The sequence below is a fragment of the Purpureocillium lilacinum genome (assembly GCF_023168085.1).
Source record: "Purpureocillium lilacinum CBS 284.36 DNA, scaffold_2, whole genome shotgun sequence".
Classification (NCBI taxonomy): Eukaryota; Fungi; Ascomycota; class Sordariomycetes; order Hypocreales; family Ophiocordycipitaceae; genus Purpureocillium; species Purpureocillium lilacinum.
The window spans coordinates 4,371,463-4,389,902 of NW_027072112.1; the positions used below are offsets into that span (position 1 = coordinate 4,371,463).

Below are 18,440 nucleotides of genomic sequence, written 5' to 3' on the forward strand. Positions count from 1 at the left end.
CGGGGCTCCGGAGAAACCATCTTTCCGTCCGATCCCATCCGACTCGGCGCGCAAAACTTCAAGTCGCAATCCCGAGCGACGGACAGACGCCAAATCGCCCGCCTCTCACTCCCGGAGTCAGGGTCTCTCCTCCCCCCATTGCTCTCGACCGGCACACGACCGACCACCGACAATCGTCCCGCAACAACAAAAACGCCCACGATGGCTTCAGTCTTTGCATGGGGCGCCGGCGCCGCGGCCGCAGCCTTTCTCGTACGTCCGTCCATCGGCCCCTTTCCTCTACTCGCCGTCCACCCGCCCGATCGCGCACAGTAGCGGACAGTTGTGCGAGTTGTCTGTCCTTCGAACGAAGACGTTACGGACACGAGACAACACTCGCGAGTGCGATGCGCGCGCGTGTGTGTGTGCGCTAGAGGAGTGAAGAGTAGAAAGTGAAAGTGCAAAGAAACTGACAGTACGTTCACAGGGCCGAGCCGGACTCGTCGCATGGCGGCGCTCTCGCGGGGGCGTCGGCGCCATGGGCAAGGCCTTTTACAAGGGCGGCTTCGAGCCCAAGATGAACAAGAAGGAGGCCTCCCTCATCCTCTCCCTCAAGTACGACCCGCCCTGCCTCTCCCATTCCACCTGCGCGCCGCAGGATGCGCGGGATCAAGCTTCACAAACCCGCGGCGCGCGCGGCGACGTGGCATGCCACTAGATACGGGACCTCGCAATGCTGACGGCTGCGAAACAGTGAGCGCTCTCTCAGCAAGGAAAAGGTCCGCAAGGCGCATCGGACGCTCATGCTGCTCAACCACCCCGACCGCGGAGGCAGCCCGTACCTCGCGACAAAGGTCAACGAGGCCAAAGAGTTCCTCGACAAGCAAGTGCCCTGAAGAAGGCAACGGTTCCCACCCTCGACTCCGAACGACTTGGGCCAATACGCTGCCCGACTAGGCGACACGACAAGGGAATGCACAAAAAGCGTCGGGCCACGCCCGTCTGTCCGACGGCACGATGGGCCGCACATGGGACCTGTAAAACATATGGTTACATAGCGATGGCGTTTGCTGGGTTGTTTCGAGAGCTAGCTAGCTAAGGTAGCGAGGCCGTTGGACGAGACGTCTAGGTCTGCACCATGTTGTTCCATAATCCAGAGGCTGCCCTCGCGCAGCCAACCTCCTCTCTTATACCCTCGATATCATTTCTCCTGAGGCCTTTCCCCACAGGCTGGTGTCGCTGATGCCCGTGCCCCCTTCATCAAAGACCAGCCCAGAAAGTGGGATCCTCCTAGCGCGAGCCGGCCAGCCGGAAAAGAGGCACGTACAATTTCCCCTGCTGCAGCGCCATGGTCTTGCGCTCGTCCTCGCTTGCGAGGCCCAGCATGGCCCGCATGGTGTACATGGCGTCATTGCCGGCGTTGTGCAGGTTTCTGTATTCCATGCCGAGGTCCGTCAGCAAAGTTCGCAGGCTCCGGGCGTCGTTCGAATCGCGCCACTTCTGGTGCAATACCACAGTGTCGATCGCTCCTATGACACCCGGCAAAGCCATACAGTCGATACCGATCTGGTGGAGGAACTTGAGGTCCTGCTTCGAGTCATGAGCGACGAACATGATCTTGCGGCCTCCTTGGCCGAATCGTTCGAAAAGCCGACGGATCAAACCAGGCATTTGCTCCTTCTTTGGAAATTTACTCGTTCTGCAGACTTGTCAACGTCTCGGACTACAACATGCAACCCCGACTGTGTATCTCACCCAAAGTTGAAGCTCTCTGGGCAGCCGTGTACATATTTGTGGTTCCTGAAGCCAGAGTATTCTTCGGTTCGAAGATGGATGCATTCGATGAAGGGCCACCAGTTAGAGCCATTCGTGCCTGGCGCGATGATTCGAATCTTTTCCGCATCCAAGATGGCAAGGCCAACCTCAGAGATGGGGTGAGGAGGGTCCTCTAATGCTTCGACATCTATGCAAATAAAGATGGGGCGGTCACGAGTCGTTTCCTCTTGGACAAGACCCAGCTGTGTCTGCACCTGGATCATCATTGCCTGGCGATCAACGGCCCTCCGTCTCTCCCGCACCTGGGCCCTTTCAGCCTGAGTTATGGGATTGGGCGCGAGGAGTCGGTCAAACTCCTTGAGAAATGCCACTTGATGCGGCAAAGAGGACTCATTGAAGCCTCGCCAGTCTAGTTCCGGAAGCTGGGGCCATTCAACGTCGTCCAGACTGTGCTTGTTCTCCGAGCGTGCCAGATGTCGCGGTTGGGGTGTAAGACCCCATAACCCAAACCTGAAGCAGAATTTCTGCCGATTTTGGTGCGGAGGTATAGTCAACTCCGTGTCAAGCTTTCCATTGATCTCTGCGAGGAACGCCACGAACTGGGCAGTCGGCACAAGCAGGTGCGGTTTCAGGTCCGGGTTGCGAGGGTCGTGGAGGTAGAAACTGGCCGAGTCAGCCCCGGTTCAAGTTGTTTCGTCGCGCATGCCGAGGTACTCACAAGTCCCAGACCCTTCCGGTTAGGATGTCGTTGAAAAACGGACGAGCCTTCGTTTGTTAGCGACCTCGAGGACGCGGATTGGCGGACACTTACCCGGGGCCGGTTTCGTCGTCCGATGAAGTGGTCCGGATAGGACAAGACCGCCCTCCAAGGGCAAAAGTAGTCTGTATTGACGCCCTCCGATGCATTTTCGCGCCGGGCTGGCCTACCGACATCGACTGGAGCTGGGCCTCCTGGGGACTGCGCCTCCGGCTCGAGCATATTCTCAGGCCGTAATCCCCGCATGAAGGAGATGCACGCGCCGACAGTTAAAGTGCGTGCGAGTTCTGAGTCGTCCTGGTTCTCTTCCGCATCGTTCGAGGCTGGGACGGCAGCCTCGTTGTCCTCATCTAGCGGGATCAGAGTCACTTGCCTCCCTAGAGCCAGCCCAAGTTGGCGCATGCGAAGGGCCAGCTCGTCGTCGGGCCCTCTGTAAGTCGCCATGCCTGATGGTCTAGCAGCAATGGAATTGCAATGTGGAGTATTGATTTCGATGGTGAAGAGCGCTGGAGGAACAGCCCCGGATAAATAGTTGTGTGATGGGGCGAGCTGTGGCAGTGTAAGGCTTTGGGGCCTGAGGAAGAAGAGGTTCGGGTTGCAAGTCGCTGCAGCAATGATTGACCGACTGAGGTGTATATGTTTCTGGGAAGGAAGGATGCGGCGCACGGGTTGCACTTGCAAACGGCGACCCGGTCATTACCTGGAGTCGCCGCACGGGAAACCACAGGCCCTGACGCTGCTTCCAGAAACAGCCCCCGGCATCTCAACATGCAGCTCGGTTTGAGCACCGTTTGCAAAACTCGTTTAGCTAACGCACAGTTTTCTGTCCTCAAGAGGCACACGCTTGCTCAAACCCTGCCATGTCGCCCGATGAGCCTTCAATAAGCGCCATTAAGAAATCCTGCTACCTGGACTTGTAAAACTATTTCTCTGATGTCAGAATGTGTCTGTCAGGCGTATTGGCGGGAGGAGGGGGCATACCTCTTCGGCTTCTTCATGTGTGACCTTGGAGACCTCTGACTGCTCTTGGTCGATGAGTCCTTGTCGTGACCACCGGACCTTGAACCAAAAATCTCTCCTGTCGCCACCAAGCGCGCCGGACAACAGCCCCTTCTTCAGGTCGCGGACAAAAGAGTTGTACACGTCCGGCTCCTCGAGATTCGTCAACTCGTCCCGCATTGTGCCGATGCACTCCATTGCCTGGGCGTACTTGCTGTCGCCAAAGCTGTCTGTAACCAGTGACCGCACGATAGCCCCCATCTGCTTCGCTGCCTCTTCGATCTCCCCGACCTCCTCCGCCACAGCAAGTGCTCTCTTGAAATCTGGGACCGGATTTACCGGAGATACTCGCCCTTTTCTCTCTTCGCCGAGCAGGGCGTCCACATCCAGGCCGGATATGGGCTTGACGGCCTCCCGATGCCGTCTGCCCTTTGCCTTTGGTGGCACTAGAACATGTTAGCATGGCACCAAAACAAATGACGGATTGTACCATACCTTTCTTGACTTCTGCAGCATCTATAAGCACATCGATTTGTCCACGGACTTTCTCTATCAAGTACTCTGGCGGCGCAGAGAATTTCAGCAGCTCAGCCGGGGTCTCTGCCACGGGCTCCTCGGGATGCACTGCGCGCTGCTTGATGGCATGGTTGATTCGGTGGATGGATGGATTGTAGGTTTCGTCGATGGGGGCATACTCTTCAGCTTCCCTGCAAATGGTGAGCATCCAACCAACACGTCATTGTAGAGACATACTGGTTATCCTCAGATGCACCGCCGGAAAGATCCATGGCATCAACGTAGTCGTCCATCGCCTTGGACAGCTCCTCTGACGGCAGCAGCCGGTGCTTCGTTAAAACCTGTCCACTGACAGTAATAACTTTGTCGAGAGGAGGAAATTGATAGCCGCGGACGTCTTCTGCAAAGGGGAGCGGGATGTCATATAAACACTCAAACTTGGCCTCCACGCCCGGCGCCAAAAGCACCAGCAGTGGTTCCTTGCCGTCTTTGGGCACGATGCGAGCCACCGCATAGGACCCCAGTTCGTGCAATGCCCAAATCAGGGAAGACAGGGCAATCTCGGACTTGGCATCGTTCTTGCGCGCGTATGTGACGCACGCCTCGCCCATGTTGAGAAACGGTTCATACTAACATCGATTCTTAGAAATGCAATATCACGCAGGGTTGGTCGTGTGGTCCGCGCTTACCTTGTCGTACGGGATGAAGCCGACGATTGAAAAGCTTTTCAACGTCTCAATCTTGGTAATGTTGTGCTCTGACTCGCTGATATGCACCGCAGTTCTGCCATACTCGTATCCCTTGGCAAGCGACTCATACTCGACGTCGCGTTTGCCGCCGGGCGCGTCTGGGTCGTTGACCTTGTAGGTCCTTGCCTGCTTTACCGCGGAGAAGTCGACTCCCTCCATGGCGTCCTCGTCCAGGGTTTGAGTTGATTGAGTCTCTGATTTGACGACGACGGTGCTCGCGCCTTGCGGCCGCGCGAGATGAGTCTTGAAGTATCGCTCGACTCCGATGCTCATTGCAGTCGGGCTTTCTGGGTCGCCGAGAGTAAGAAGACCGTCGTAGGTCTTGTACGGCTTAACAACCTTGGCCCGGGGGGTTTGCAGGTCGTCGATGGCCTCCGCCATGGTTGCAAACATGCCGTCTTTGCAATGCTTTGTCAACTCCCTCAGCGTTGCTTCATTTGCAGCCTGCAAGCCCGGAACGGTTAGAGCGCTTCAGTTGGCCGACATGGAGAGATCTTGCCTTGGTGGGCGACTTGTCTTCTTCCTTGAAACCGTACTCGGCATCGTCAAAGTCGACACCTCTAGAGCACGAGTCAGTAATACCCCCGCATGGAATTCGCGTCGCTGGTGACTTACAAGACGGTCAATTGGATGTTGGAGTCATTCATCTTCTTGGCAATGTCGCTGACATCGTCTGCGTCCATGTCCGCCTGGCCATCGGTGATGAGGTAGACTCTTCGAATGTACTTGAGCTTCTTGGTAAAGGTGTCGATCATGTCGACGGCAACGACAATGGCGGATATCGCGTCGCCGGACCAGGTCTTGCTGGGTGCGATGGAGGCCTGCAAGGACCGCAAGCCGGGCATGGTCATCTGTCCCAGGTCCTGCAAAACCGAGATGTTCTCGTAGCCGTCATCGTCCTGCAGGGTGTTGCTCGTCTCATCCGTGCGTAGGCCGAGCACGCCGACACACAGGGTCTTGCGGTTGGCAGAGACAATGTCGGTGATCTTGTCCCAAACGAAGCGCATGCACCAGTCCAGGTCCGACTCGCGGCGCCCGCTGTTGGCCTTGGCCATGGACGCGCCGAGGTCCAGGATGAAGACTGTTGCCTCCTTGTCGGCCATGGTGACGATGGCTCTGCGACAGCGAGCAATTGAAGAGAAAGAGAAATGGCCAAGTTCACCAGGCAGACATGGCCTTTTCAAGGCGCGAGTGACGCGGTGGGCCAGACGCTCAGCTCAGGCTGGGAAACGGCGCTTCGTTCTAGGCAGAAGGCCGCTGGAGTTGTGAGCAGCCGGCCGCCAGGCGCCAGCACAGTGGGGGTGGGTACCAGCTCCAGCTGTCCAGCTCCCGTCGCACAGTGAGTGAGCCGGCGCCCCAACGGTGAGCGCGGCACGACGCGGGTCAGTCGCGACGGCACGTGATTCAGGCATGACCTCATTATCCTCTGCTTTCGGCCGGCGACAGCGACGAACCTCCGCTCTCTTCGTCCACAACCTGGAACTGAACACCTTCCGTCGCATTGACCTGTATCGCCATTGCGCAACTAGGCAACATGACCAACTCCATCTTGGTCTCCGTGGCGCCGTACCACATCATCTCGTAAGCCCTCAGCCCGATGGCGCCAACCGTCAATGAGATGAGATGCCTGAACCGGACCGAGCTTACAAGGCAATAGCTACGGCACCCTCCTCGGGACGTCCTTTTTCCACGCAAGTCCACCTGCAGCGCCTCTACAGCATTTAACGTAGCTAACGGCCGCATTCAGTCCTTCATCAATGGCCCGGTCATGTACAAGTCGATCGACCGCCCGGCTTTCTCGGCCGCTCAGACCAACCTGTTCCCGATCTACTTCAGCATCCAGACTGTCATCCCCGTCATCCTCGCCCTGACCTTTCCCGGCAACACCCTGACCGGCGTGCCATCGGGGGTCTCGGGTCTCTTAGACAACTCAAGCAGGTGGGACTCGCTGCTGCCCATCGCAGCCATGTTCGTGACGGGTCTCGCCAACCTGGCTGTCATTGGGCCCGCCACCACCAAGACCATGAAGGAGCGCCGCGGACAAGGTTTGTCAGCTCTGATAATTATGAATTGAGACGGGGCTCACAAGTTGCACGCAGTAAAGCGAGACGGAAAGGAGTGGTATGCCGAGGGCCCGCACTCGGACGAGATGCAGGCCCTGAACAAGAGGTTCGGCATGCTGCACGGAATCTCATCGCTCATCAACCTGACCACGTTTGTGTCGGCTGTCACATACGGCTTCACCCTGGGCGCTCGTATTCAGTCTATTGCCGACAGAGTAGCTTGAGCGAGTCTAAACACACGAATACACACGCCTGTCTTCCGCACCGTGTTATCAAGGCAACCTCGTCCTGTCTCATGTGGTGTTGCGCGAACCACTCGCACCTTAATTCCGTCACTTGGGTCCGTGCCCCTTTCGTGTCGTTTTCTCTTCCTCCTCGTCGTCAGACGTATCGGGTCCCGCATTGTAGTCGGGCATGGGCGGCCGAACACTCGCCGGTAGGCTCATGCGCAAAACCTCGGCCGTGTTTAGGCCGGATCTTCGTATCAACTCCATAGCCTCCGCCAGCTGCTCGTCGGTTCGGTGGGGGTCTTTCCAGTGCTTCGGCCTGCCCTTCTTCTTGATCCTGTTGAGGTAGTACTCTTTATTGCTCTTGATCTCGCCCATGCCCAGACTCCTGGCAATGCTGTCACACGACTTGATCTCTGACTCGTACGAATGGAAGTCGTCGGAATCTGATGGTCTCATGAAGTCAAACTTTGGTTTCGGGTTGGAATCGGTGATTGTTGTGGAGAGAGGGGATTGCTGTTGCTCCTGTGTTGGCCTTGGTAATGGCATGGATCCTCTAGGTGCATCTCCGTCTCGGTGGCCTGATGTCAATGCCTCGACGGACTGTGGGGAGGCCATGGTAATGATGAGAATGAGGCCCGTATGCGAACAGGTATCTGAAGAGAGGAAGGGCAAGACAGATTCGGTCGGCTCAGCAAGACTCGTTGATGGCCAGCAGGCACTGCCGTAGGCGTGGACGCTCGGCGGCGCAATATATACCGCCTCGCCTTGCTGTTTAACTTTCGGTCGCCTGCGCCTGCACGGGCAATAATGCGGCACGTTTCGAGCTTGCTCCTCAGTGTCGCCACTCGCACCGGCGCGAGCCAAAGAGGCATGCGATTGTCGACCCGGCACTTCGGATTCACACGTGTAGCATGGGACCACGCGGATGGGGTTTGTATGTGTGTAAACCACTTGAGACGGCACTTCGGTCACATCGCGCCATGAAATAGGTAGGCGGCCAGACCGCTCGTGCCGGCGCAGCAGAATCCGCCCCGCCACCTAACCGCTGGCAGGCTCTGTGACCGGGCATCTCGGGGTCCCAGACTAGGAACCCGGGGGCAGACCGAGGCGACAAAACCTCCGCATTTCTTCGCGCCATCCTCCAGGTCACCCGGCGGTCCGTGACGGACAGGCAGACCACCCCGCCACGCTCCACCGCGGCACAGTGACGGCCCCGACGCCAAGGAGCTCGGGTAGGGGAAGCGACCTCTTTCTGCAGGGCACGGGGCCGGCCTTGGGGGCAGCTTGTACTTGTATGTAGTGGCACTGTCGGCATGTCGTTAGGGTTGGTGGCGCGCAGTAGGCAGGGTGGGTGTTCCCGTTGTGGCACCCGCGCCTCGCATTCGCAAATCGGGATCTAAAATAGCAACGCCTCCTCCTCGGTTGGTCGATGCGATGCGGCGCGGGGGGGTTGCGCTGCGCGACTCGGTTCATGCCTCGGCGCTTCATCTCCCCTCGTTGTGTGTTTCTTGTTTAATGACACCCGCACCCGCATCCGCACCCGCACCACGCGCATTCGGTTTGCTGGGCATTTCCCCCTGGGGTGTTATCTGATGGTTATGTCGGCTGCTCGCATCGGAATTGAACCCCGACTGCCAGCGGCACTGATGTGGTTTAGTGGCCGTCAGACACGGAGGCGGAGGCGGAAGCGGCTCCTCAGCCCCGTCCAAATGCGGATGCGACCTTGGTCATAGCACTAGTGAAGATTCTCATCTGCAGCCTTGAGCAAAGGATTATATTGTCGCTAGTGGTATACCATTGAAGTCCCAGGCGAGCTGCCTAGTTCGCGACGGCCGTCGGATTCATATCTGCTCTAACAATTCTGTTCTACTTCATACTACTGAAGCCCGGCCGCGCGGCACCTCTCGCACAAGAAATCGCCCGGATATACCCTCTTGTAAGTATTAATGCCCATCTCGCAGGTGCCCATGTGCCCTTCTATGTCATCCGGATACTTTTCCTTGATCTCCGGGCACGGCGTCATGTCTTCTGCGTAGGCATACCTTTTCGTTTGGCACACTCTGCGGCAACGAAAGTATATCAGCGCCTGGAAGCACATGCTGGGCTGATGACTTAAGAAATCTTTGGTTCGGATCTGCGGATGCCAGTCGAGAGCACGTGGATGCCTTGTGTGCAATGTTCCTGTCGCAAAGGCAGCTACCAGGTGTTTAGTAGTTCAGGTGCTCGCTACGCTCGTCGTACTGCACGAAATTTATAGAGTCTACCGAGAGCCGCCGTGAAACAAGACGCAAGAGACGCATGTTTGTTGTTTAAGGGTCACCGGGGCAGCTGGGCGATTTCATCGTGAACGTGTTGCCGTGATGTAAGTACCACCGGGGGACCACGACTATTCCGGCCGAAACGCATGACCTGTACCTGATGTATGGATCCAGGCTTGGTACGAACCTCCCTTCATCAGCATCACAGGTATCAAGTTATTCGATTCACTAAAAGGGGGAAAATAAGCTTGGGCTGTCAAGGGCTGGCATGTAGAAGATACTGGCGCAAGGTCATCCCAACGGTAGAGCATGTCACTCCATCTACCCACTGTTCTTGCCCCGTGAAGCGCCCACCCAGGCCCAAAAGTGAATGAAGCTTCATTCCATGCGCCATCCAGCAGTCTACCCTACGTCTCTCTCTCATCGGATGAACAATTAGCAAACCGCGACTTCGCATCCCGCAATGCAGTAACCATGGCCTAGGACGCGCGGCACTTGTCGCACGTAAAGCGGCCCATATATGTCTTTTGGTAGCATTCGATCCCCGTCTTGCAGGTGCCAATGTGCTTCTCTGGATCATTAGGGTGTTTGGTCTTAATCTCGGAGCATGGCTGAGCCTCTTCTGAGAAGGCGAACTTTTTGGTGCTGCAGCCGCTTTTGCTGCAGCGAACGTACACCAGTCCCTGGGGACACATACTGGACAGACGGCTTGGGGATCATTGTTTTGAATCCGTGAACGCAGCTGTTTGGTATCTAGGAGTTCATGTGCTCGGTGCATTCGCCGTCCTGCACGAGATTTATATATGCTGCCTGGAACCGCCGTGAGACAAGAGGCAAGATACAGACCGTTTGTTGTTTAAGCGACTGCGCGACGATCGTGCTCGTCCCCTTCCTCTTGCCATCATGAATGTGTTGCTGTGCGAGCCAGTGTCGCGGGGGGCCAACGGCCATTCTGGCCACTGCGCCTGACTGCCATAAAGTACGACCGACGCATGCCTCAAATCTTGGTACTCTTAGCAATCGTCACCAACATTATCACATACATCAAGTCATTCGATTCACTAGCGAGAAAGGACGCTAAGCTGGTAGATGCGCCTTGCAATTGATGCTCGTTGCTGAAATAGTGCCATTCAGCCGGCACGCTCCCCCGTCCCGGCAGCCGCTCCATCTGCCGACCGTTCTCGTCTAGTGGCGCGCTCACTCAAGCCTGAGAGTGGGTGAAGCACCACTGAAGCCTCATTTCCACACCACCGATTCCAGTAACCTACCCTACATCGCGGTCTCATTCGATTCTCAATTTGACACAACCCGACTTCGCGTCCCGCAATGCGGTTTCCAGGGACTAGGACGCGCGGCTGAAAATTCCCAGCATTATGCGCGGAGGGACCATTGTCCACTTGTGAACCCACACTCTGTCCGTCCTCTCACCTCATCCTCAACCTCAGGTGGGATGGACCGACACCGGCGAGTCATGCCTTAGTCATCGGTCTCCGACGTCGAACCTTGGGAGAACGGTCACCTTTCAACTCACTTTCTTTCACTCCGAGGACGCGGGCTCGCGTGTTAAAGGACATAGACGGGCAAAGATGGCTTCGCCAAAGTATCTGACCGGCGATAAAGCCGCCATCGATGCGTTCATCGACCAGTTTGACGTGAGTGATTTTCCCACGACCGGACAGCTCTCCGCTCACACATCCCTAGACGTTTCTCTTTGACTGCGACGGTCAGTAGACCCGACAAGGAGGTGGCTTGTAAAACCTGGCAAGCGACATCTGACTGACAGTTCGGCCCAATCTTCAGGCGTCCTCTGGTCCGGCGACCATGTCTTCGAAGGCGTCCCCGAGACGATAAGCATGCTCCGCTCGCGCGGCAAGCGCACCGTCTTCGTCACCAACAACTCGACCAAGTCGCGCGACGAGTACGTCAAGAAGCTCACCAACCTCAGCATCCCCGCCGAGGTCGAGGACGTCTTCGGCTCCGCCTACTCCTCCGCTGTCTACATCTCCCGCATCCTGCAGCTGCCCCCAAACAAGCGCAAGGTCTTCGTCATCGGCGAGGCCGGCGTCGAGAAGGAGCTCGCCTCCGAGGGCGTCGCCGTCGTGGGCGGCACCGACGAGCGTTTCCGCAGGGACATCACGCCCGCTGACTTCGAGGGCATAGCCAACGGGTCCCTGCTCGACCCGGAGGTGGGTGTCGTGCTGTGCGGGCTCGACTTCCACATCAACTACCTCAAGCTCGCCTACGGGCTGCACTACCTGAAGCGCGGAGCTGTCTTCCTTGCCACCAACACGGATTCGACGCTGCCGCTGCATCACGACCTCTTCCTCGGTGCCGGGTCCGTCATGGTGCCCTTGGCTAACGCCACGGGCCAGAAGCCGCTCGAGCTCGGCAAGCCGAGCCAAGCCATGATGGACGCCATCGAGGGCAAGTTCCACTTCGACCGCTCGAAGACCTGCATGGTTGGCGACCGCCTCAATACCGACATCAAGTTCGGCGTCGACGGTAAGCTGGGCGGCACGCTCCATGTCGAGACGGGCGTGGACAAGAAGGAGGATTGGGAGAAGGCTGATGCCATTGCCGTCCCCTCATTTTACGTCGACAAGTTGAGCGATCTGAGACATGCAGCATGAATATGATAGAGCGTAGATACACAATAGACTTGGAGCGGCGCGATGTGCGATGGCTATACTAAGCAATCTCATTTTGACCACTATATCGCGTTAGAACTATGACCGAGTGTGCCGCCAAAGATGCACGCCAGCGCTCCTGACCAGGCAGACAGTCTCCCATTACTTCTGCTTCTTCGCCTCCTTCTGCTGCTGTCGCTTGGCCAAGTCGCTCGTCCTGATTATCTTTGGCGTCTTGGCAGGCGGTTGGCTGTATCCCCGCAGCGAAGTCGGGATGAACATGCCCACCTGGCTCTGGTACTCTGGATACTCGGGGTATTTCCCAGCCGTTATGAGCTCGGTAAGCCAAGTCGAGCCTTGGAAGAGGAGGATCAAAGCCGCAGACCCGGCAAAGGTGTAGCTGTACAGCGAATTCGTGGCGAAGCAGCTCCACTGATATAGGACGAACCAGATGCTCTGCTCGGCGAAGAAGTTGGGGTGCCTGCTGAAGGCCCAGAGGCCCGAGGTCACGAAGCCACGATCGAGGTCGGCCTGGTTCCAGCCCCTGGGGACCTTGGCATCCTTTTGGTACTGATGCTTGGCCGTCTGGTAGGCTGTGACGATGTCAGTTGTGCAGTCAGGCATGGATCGCTGCGGGTAGACACGCACCCCACTGTTGGCCGTCGCTGAACCACTCGCTGATGACCAGAGCGACCTCGACAGAGAAGTACGCAAAATCAGCAGCCGTGAGATTCGGCTCAATCCGCGTCGAGAGCAGGATAGCGTAGGCCGGCACGCAGGAAAAGGCGAACAGGAGCACGCTCTGGATGAACGAGATGAACGTCACGTTGAAGAGGAAGAACACAAAGGCCGGAACCTTGCTCTTGACGATTTCCCTGCACATGTGTGAGCTTCAGCCATCTTGTTTGCGAGGACGCCACACCCACCATCTGTAGTCCTCTGATCCGACGTTGTAGCCGCCTCTACGCCAGTAGTTGTACGTCAAACGGATCTGGCGCGCAGCGTCAGTTGAACCCAGAGTCAGACACTAGATTTGGCTAGAGGGTCCTTACGCTCCACAAAGTCGAAAAGGCAGCGACAAGATCGATACGGCTGTGAGGCAGCCCAGCCAAGCGCGCCCAAGTCGCCAGGTGGATGATGTAGAGGTTTGGCAGAATGCTCCACATGCGGTCGACCTGAGAGTAGTTTCTGTTCACCTCTGAGACGACGAGGAACACGAAACCAAGGACTACGGAGACCGCAAAGCCCGTGATGAGCGGGTTCGTCTCGACATAGACCTGCGCAAGGCCATCGAGGCTGCCCGCATGGAGGAGACGCGACGGAAGCGTGTAGAGCTGCGGGATGAAGGGCTCAACGGTGAGGGCGTACTCCCCGCAGTCGCGCAGGGACTTGATTACGGGTAGAAGCATCTTACGCGGCGGTGAGCTTTGTCGCGATATGGAAAATGGCGGCTGGGGAGAAACCAAGTTGTTTCGAGGACAAGAGGTCGTGGAAGCTCCCTCGTCATCGATGTTGCGGGTAGGGAGGTACCAGCCCCGCTGTGGACCAGTGTAACGGTACACGGATGTGACCTCATTTTGATGGCCCGGGGGCACAGACGGGACGGAAGCTCGCGCGAGCGCCCGCGACGGGGAGTTTGTAGCGCGTCTCCCGCTGTGCTAGCCCACTGAGCGTGAGTGGCCCCGCTGTGCTGTTCGCCGCTGGGCCGCGTTTGAAGGTCGATTTAGCCTGTGCGCCAGTGCTGGAACTCGCCCCGGGCGTGGTGGGGCTTGGAATTTAGCACGGGACGGAAGCTGCGACTTGGGACAGACATTTACCTGCATTTACACGACTTCGGACAAGGCTTCTCTGATCTCAAACCCAGAGCAACAGCGACGTCTCATCTCCTCTCAAAGTCGGCAGTCTCGCAACCCGCCTCTCATCGAGGCTTCTCAAGACAAGTCAGCTCGTGCACACGCGCAAACACGAGTGGAGACCATGCCGCGGTCACCCGTGTCCAGATGACACGCGACGCGTTGATGCCCTCACGATACCGACTCTTCCGTTGAGACACTGAAGCCCCCGCTACCACAACACGACCTCGGCACGGCGGCAATGACCAGCTTTGGAAGACACAGACGAGATGAAGGTCCTTTGCGTGGCGGAGAAGCCGTCCATCTCAAAGGCCGTCGCTGGCCACCTGTCTGGCGGCAACTTTCGAACCGTGAGTGTGCTGCACTACACGTCGTGCCCCTGCTGGCAATGCTGACGTGTCTACGAAGCACGGAACACGCAACCAGTACATCAAGAACTATTCATTCCAGTTCAACTTCGGACAGTCATGGGGCGACTGCGAGGTCACCATGACCTGCGTCTCGGGCCATCTCACCGGAGTCGAGTTTCACAGTGACTACAAGAATTGGGAGTCTCCTCCACCAGAATCACTGTTTGCCGCTCCAATTATCACCACCGTACAAGAGGTCAGTGACAGCTGAGCATGAATCGAGGCCAACTCTCTCACAGACGAATGCAGGACAAACGAACCATTGCTCAAAACATTCAAGACCAAGCCAAGTACTGCCGCTTGCTGGTCATTTGGACCGATTGTGACCTGGAAGGGGAGCACATCGGCCAGGAAATCGTAGATGCCGCCAAGAAGGGCAACCGCCAGCTACTAGTGAAGCGTGCCAGGTTCAGCAATGTCGAACGGGCGTATGGCAACCACCAAACCCACTCGCTTAGAATCTATCCGCTGACCTGACCAAGGCATGTTCTCTCCGCAGCTCGAAGGCTCATTGACCTGGACGACAGGCAGGTCAATGCTGTGAGCGCCAGAATAGAGCTGGATCTGCGTATCGGCTTCGCCTTTACACGGTTCATGACAACCAGACTGCGGAACCTCGGCGGGCCGCTTGCCGAAAGGATATTGAGCTATGGTATGCCAGCTCTTCGCCTGGCACTTTGATGGCCGCTAACAGCATAGGGTCATGCCAATTTCCCACGTTAGGGTTCGTGGTCGACCGTTACTTTCGGGTTCGGAACTTTGTGCCTGAGCCATTCTGGAGCATCAAGCTCATGCACAAGAGAGACGGCAAGACTGTACACTTTTCCTGGGCAAGAAACCGCCTTTTTGATCGGATGACAGCCATCATCTTATACGAGAGGTGCCTTGATGCCAAGAAAGCCAGGGTCACCAAAGTTCAGGAGAAGCCGACTCGCAAGTTCAAGCCGCTCCCGCTTACGACTGTTGAGCTTCAGAAGGCTGCAACCCGGATGCTGCGCATGAGCGGTCACCAAGCTATGACAATTGCAGAGGGTCTCTACAACAAGGGGTTCATCAGCTACCCGCGAACTGAGACCGACCGCTTCGACAAAGGTATGAATCTGAGGGCCTTGGTGCAGAAGCAGACACCGGATCAGAGATGGGGTTCGTTTGCCCAAGGACTCGTGGGCGGCGCGTTCCAACAGCCTCGAGAAGGGCGGCACGATGATAAAGCTCATCCTCCCATTCACCCGATTACCTATGCTGCGCCTACAGTGCTGTCTGCTGAAGAAGGACGTCTGTATGAGTACGTTGTTCGTCGTTATCTGGCCTGCTGCTCAGACGATGCCAAAGGTATGGCGACAGACGTCGAACTTCAATTGGGAGACGAGCGTTTCAGCACTCGGGGGGTCATAGTTCTGGAACGCAACTATCTTGACGTCTACGTCTACGACAAATGGGACAATACGACAGAACTGCCCAAGTTTACAAGAGGGGAGGAGTTTGCGCCAACCGAGGCAATGATGTCAGAAGGCAAAACTTCGCCACCGAGCTACTTGACGGAAGCGGACTTGATTGCGCTCATGGACGCCAACGGCATCGGCACGGACGCCACCATGGCTGAGCACATCCAGAAGATTCAGGACCGCGAATATGTCGCGACTATTGAGCGTGCTGGCGGGTCGACCGGTGGTGACGACGAGGAGGGCGAGGCGATGCCGTCCCGAGGCGGTCGAGGACGTGGCGGTGCCAGAGGAGGCCGTGGGCGTGGAGGCGCAACGGCAGGCGGGCGACGAGGCGGCGGCCAGAAGGTGTTCATACCGACTCAACTGGGCGTGGCATTGATCTTGGGTTTTGACCGAATGAACTTTGAGACCAGCCTCGGCAAGCCTTTTCTGCGGAAAGAGATGGAACTCAAGATGAAGGCCATCTGCGAGGGTACGACAACAAAGCGTGCCGTTCTCGAAGAGAGTCTCGCGCAGTACAAGCAGGTGTTTCTGCAGTCGCAGGAGCAGCTAGGCGTCCTGATCCAGGTAGGTTCGATGCGACCCTTGTGAGAGTCGCGAACGATGATCTGACAAGTCACAGGCCTGCCAGGAGTTTGTCTTTGGGCGTGCTCCCCGACGATTGCAGAGTGACAGCGGTTAAGGTTCATGTCGGCACCCCACGTGCACGGCTCAAGCAAGGGAGCGAGCTCCTTTGAATCGTCATTACGAAATGACCACTACAGTACAGGACGATGCAATGATACTGTACCGCAACCTACTCATGCAGTAAAGTACTTACTGACAGCAACGTCGAAAGTGACAAAGCCAAAGAGGATCCTGGGTAAAGCCCGCAGAGACGGTCCAACACAGTCGACGTTGTAATCGCAGCGCAAGGCACATAAGCCCGTCCGCCGAAAGAGGGGTTGTCTCGCAGCGATCCTCACCCACGTCCGGAAACCGTCGCATCTTGGCCTGCGCTGTCCCACGCCCACGGCGCGACGTTGGACAACGTGGGGTGGCATCCAAGGCCCAGAGGGGCATTGCCCAGTCACTCCGGTGTCGGGACGCGCGGAGGGTCGCCCCGCGCATGTGGTCAGAGGATGCACAAGGAGGGGCAGTTTGTCACGACAATGCACGCCGTTGGGCATGGCGGATTCGAGAGGAGACAAACCGGTGTGGGAGGCGTCCCAGCACCCAACTGCCTGGCAGCAGCGGCGAAAGAAGGAGCTCTAGGACCTTTTGGTGAGCCCCAGAGGACGACAAAGATACGGGTTTGTCGGAGGTGGGAGGTGGGCCAACATGCCGGAACTCGAACGCTCGTCAACGAACCCGCGAGGTCCGGTCATGACGACAGCTTTGGGGCCTTTGAGCCAGTCCCTCGGGCATTGCACACGCTCAATTGAGTCCAAAGCGACGTCGAGCCTCTTGGAGGCACAGCTCCGTTTGAAACCCCTGGATGTTTGCAAGCAGCTTTGGAGAGACTTCCCGTTCGGGCAGCGTCGGGAGGCAGAGATCCAATCAGAGCGGCGCAGAGGCCAAACGTGATTTCTGCGCGGCGGCCGTTTGGGCGGCGACGGAGCCGGACCGAGACAGGCACGCAAGACAAGTTTCTGCGTTTTCTCACGACGGCTGGCGACTGCCGGGACAAACGTAAGACTCCTCTTTGGTCGATGAAGAGACGTGGTGGTGCCATGCCTGCGCCCGCAACATGCGTCCTACGCTTACACCCACGCCCCCTCGGCGGTTCCCCTCCTCCGCCACCGGGACACCGAGCCCGGTTTCCCTGTAAGCCGAGCTGAAAGAAGGCGATGAGAGCAAAGGGACAAGAAGCACGCAAGGAGGGAGGGGGAGCGGGCGAATGTGCATATTGGGGGCCCAGCACAATGGTAGTCACACGCGTTACAAAGTACAGTCTTACAATGTACAAAACGTAAGAATTAAAATATAAAGTGCGTTCGAAATACGCCGAGCAAAAGAGTGCGTCCAACTTGTGGGGTGCAGAAATGCGAGAAACCCCGGGCTTGCCGCGCATCGCACCATCCCGCGCACGTCATCCGCATCATCCCTCCCATGGCCGACCGCGCCGACACTGGGCCTCGGGGAGGCAGGGCAAACGCGCGGTGGAGAAAGACGAAAAAGGACGGCCGGAGCGCTGCCAACGACGAGCCAGCCCAGCCGAGCCACGCACCGGGTCGGAAAGCGGCGGATTATTACGCATAGGCACAGTACTAGGCAGGACGGAGGGATTGAAAAATGCGGCCTACTGTATGCACGACATCGCGGGCGCGGGCGCGGCGGGCAAGCAGCTACGACAGGAGAGGAAGTACTTGTACGTAGCACGAGCCGCGGCCGGCGCCCACTTGGCTGGTTGGCAGGATGGTGGTTACATGGTGGGCTGTGTGGTGTGCGTGCTGCTGCCGCGGAGCCGGGAACTCTTGCTGTAGTCAGTGAGACTGGCAGCTGTTGAAGACAAACTTGCATGTCTCGGAGACGGCGTGGGTGCTGTACATAGGCAGGGCGGAATAGGCAGCCAGCGAGATGGCCTAGGTAGACAGTCATTCAGTCCATCGTCAGCCATGCAACTACGAAGTCGTACTTGTTCGGCCCGTCGCACATAGGGCAAGGTCCCAGGCTATGCAGCAGACACTACGGCAACTACTAAAAACATACCTACTACAAGGAATCGGGACCTCGACGCAACAGCAGTGAGCGCCAGGGGCAGACCGGCCGATCCGTTCCATGCCATGCCATGGAAGG

The 18,440-nt window shown here is 57.5% G+C and overlaps 8 protein-coding genes across 8 annotated transcripts; 4 read left to right on the forward strand and 4 right to left on the reverse strand.

Moving 5' to 3' along the window:
* Window positions 1–201: 201 nt before the first annotated feature.
* PLICBS_003080 (mitochondrial import inner membrane translocase subunit TIM14) lies at window positions 202–875 on the forward strand (the record flags this gene model as incomplete). Its single annotated transcript, XM_018322807.2, has 3 exons — window positions 202–252; window positions 467–594; window positions 734–875. The coding sequence occupies 3 exons, from the start codon at window positions 202–204 to the stop codon at window positions 873–875; spliced, it is 321 nt and encodes a 106-aa protein (XP_018178037.1).
* A 394-nt stretch (window positions 876–1,269) lies between these two features.
* Window positions 1,270–2,956, reverse strand: PLICBS_003081 (uncharacterized protein; the record flags this gene model as incomplete). Its single annotated transcript, XM_065600146.1, has 4 exons — window positions 1,270–1,678; window positions 1,735–2,418; window positions 2,474–2,520; window positions 2,567–2,956. 4 exons carry the CDS (start codon window positions 2,954–2,956, stop codon window positions 1,270–1,272), a joined length of 1,530 nt encoding a protein of 509 aa, XP_065456218.1.
* Window positions 2,957–3,434: 478 nt separating this feature from the next.
* On the reverse strand, window positions 3,435–5,879 carry PLICBS_003082 (ATP-dependent DNA helicase II subunit 2; the record flags this gene model as incomplete). The annotated part of the gene is made up of 7 exons (XM_018322808.2): window positions 3,435–3,440; window positions 3,494–3,957; window positions 4,007–4,218; window positions 4,265–4,656; window positions 4,717–5,174; window positions 5,236–5,336; window positions 5,392–5,879. 7 exons carry the CDS (start codon window positions 5,877–5,879, stop codon window positions 3,435–3,437), a joined length of 2,121 nt encoding a protein of 706 aa, XP_018178038.2.
* A 665-nt stretch (window positions 5,880–6,544) lies between these two features.
* Window positions 6,545–7,063, forward strand: PLICBS_003083 (uncharacterized protein; the record flags this gene model as incomplete). The annotated part of the gene is made up of 2 exons (XM_018322809.2): window positions 6,545–6,821; window positions 6,876–7,063. The coding sequence occupies 2 exons, from the start codon at window positions 6,545–6,547 to the stop codon at window positions 7,061–7,063; spliced, it is 465 nt and encodes a 154-aa protein (XP_018178039.1).
* A 108-nt stretch (window positions 7,064–7,171) lies between these two features.
* On the reverse strand, window positions 7,172–7,684 carry PLICBS_003084 (uncharacterized protein; the record flags this gene model as incomplete). The annotated part of the gene is made up of 1 exon (XM_018322810.2): window positions 7,172–7,684. One exon carries the CDS (start codon window positions 7,682–7,684, stop codon window positions 7,172–7,174), a length of 513 nt encoding a protein of 170 aa, XP_018178040.2.
* A 3,229-nt stretch (window positions 7,685–10,913) lies between these two features.
* PLICBS_003085 (uncharacterized protein) lies at window positions 10,914–11,957 on the forward strand (the record flags this gene model as incomplete). Its single annotated transcript, XM_018322811.2, has 3 exons — window positions 10,914–10,979; window positions 11,029–11,050; window positions 11,128–11,957. 3 exons carry the CDS (start codon window positions 10,914–10,916, stop codon window positions 11,955–11,957), a joined length of 918 nt encoding a protein of 305 aa, XP_018178041.1.
* Window positions 11,958–12,116: 159 nt separating this feature from the next.
* On the reverse strand, window positions 12,117–13,363 carry PLICBS_003086 (uncharacterized protein; the record flags this gene model as incomplete). The annotated part of the gene is made up of 4 exons (XM_018322812.2): window positions 12,117–12,547; window positions 12,603–12,829; window positions 12,881–12,945; window positions 13,007–13,363. The coding sequence occupies 4 exons, from the start codon at window positions 13,361–13,363 to the stop codon at window positions 12,117–12,119; spliced, it is 1,080 nt and encodes a 359-aa protein (XP_018178042.1).
* A 713-nt stretch (window positions 13,364–14,076) lies between these two features.
* Window positions 14,077–16,344, forward strand: PLICBS_003087 (DNA topoisomerase; the record flags this gene model as incomplete). The annotated part of the gene is made up of 6 exons (XM_018322813.2): window positions 14,077–14,157; window positions 14,216–14,413; window positions 14,467–14,645; window positions 14,700–14,869; window positions 14,917–16,229; window positions 16,285–16,344. 6 exons carry the CDS (start codon window positions 14,077–14,079, stop codon window positions 16,342–16,344), a joined length of 2,001 nt encoding a protein of 666 aa, XP_018178043.2.
* Window positions 16,345–18,440: the final 2,096 nt, after the last annotated feature.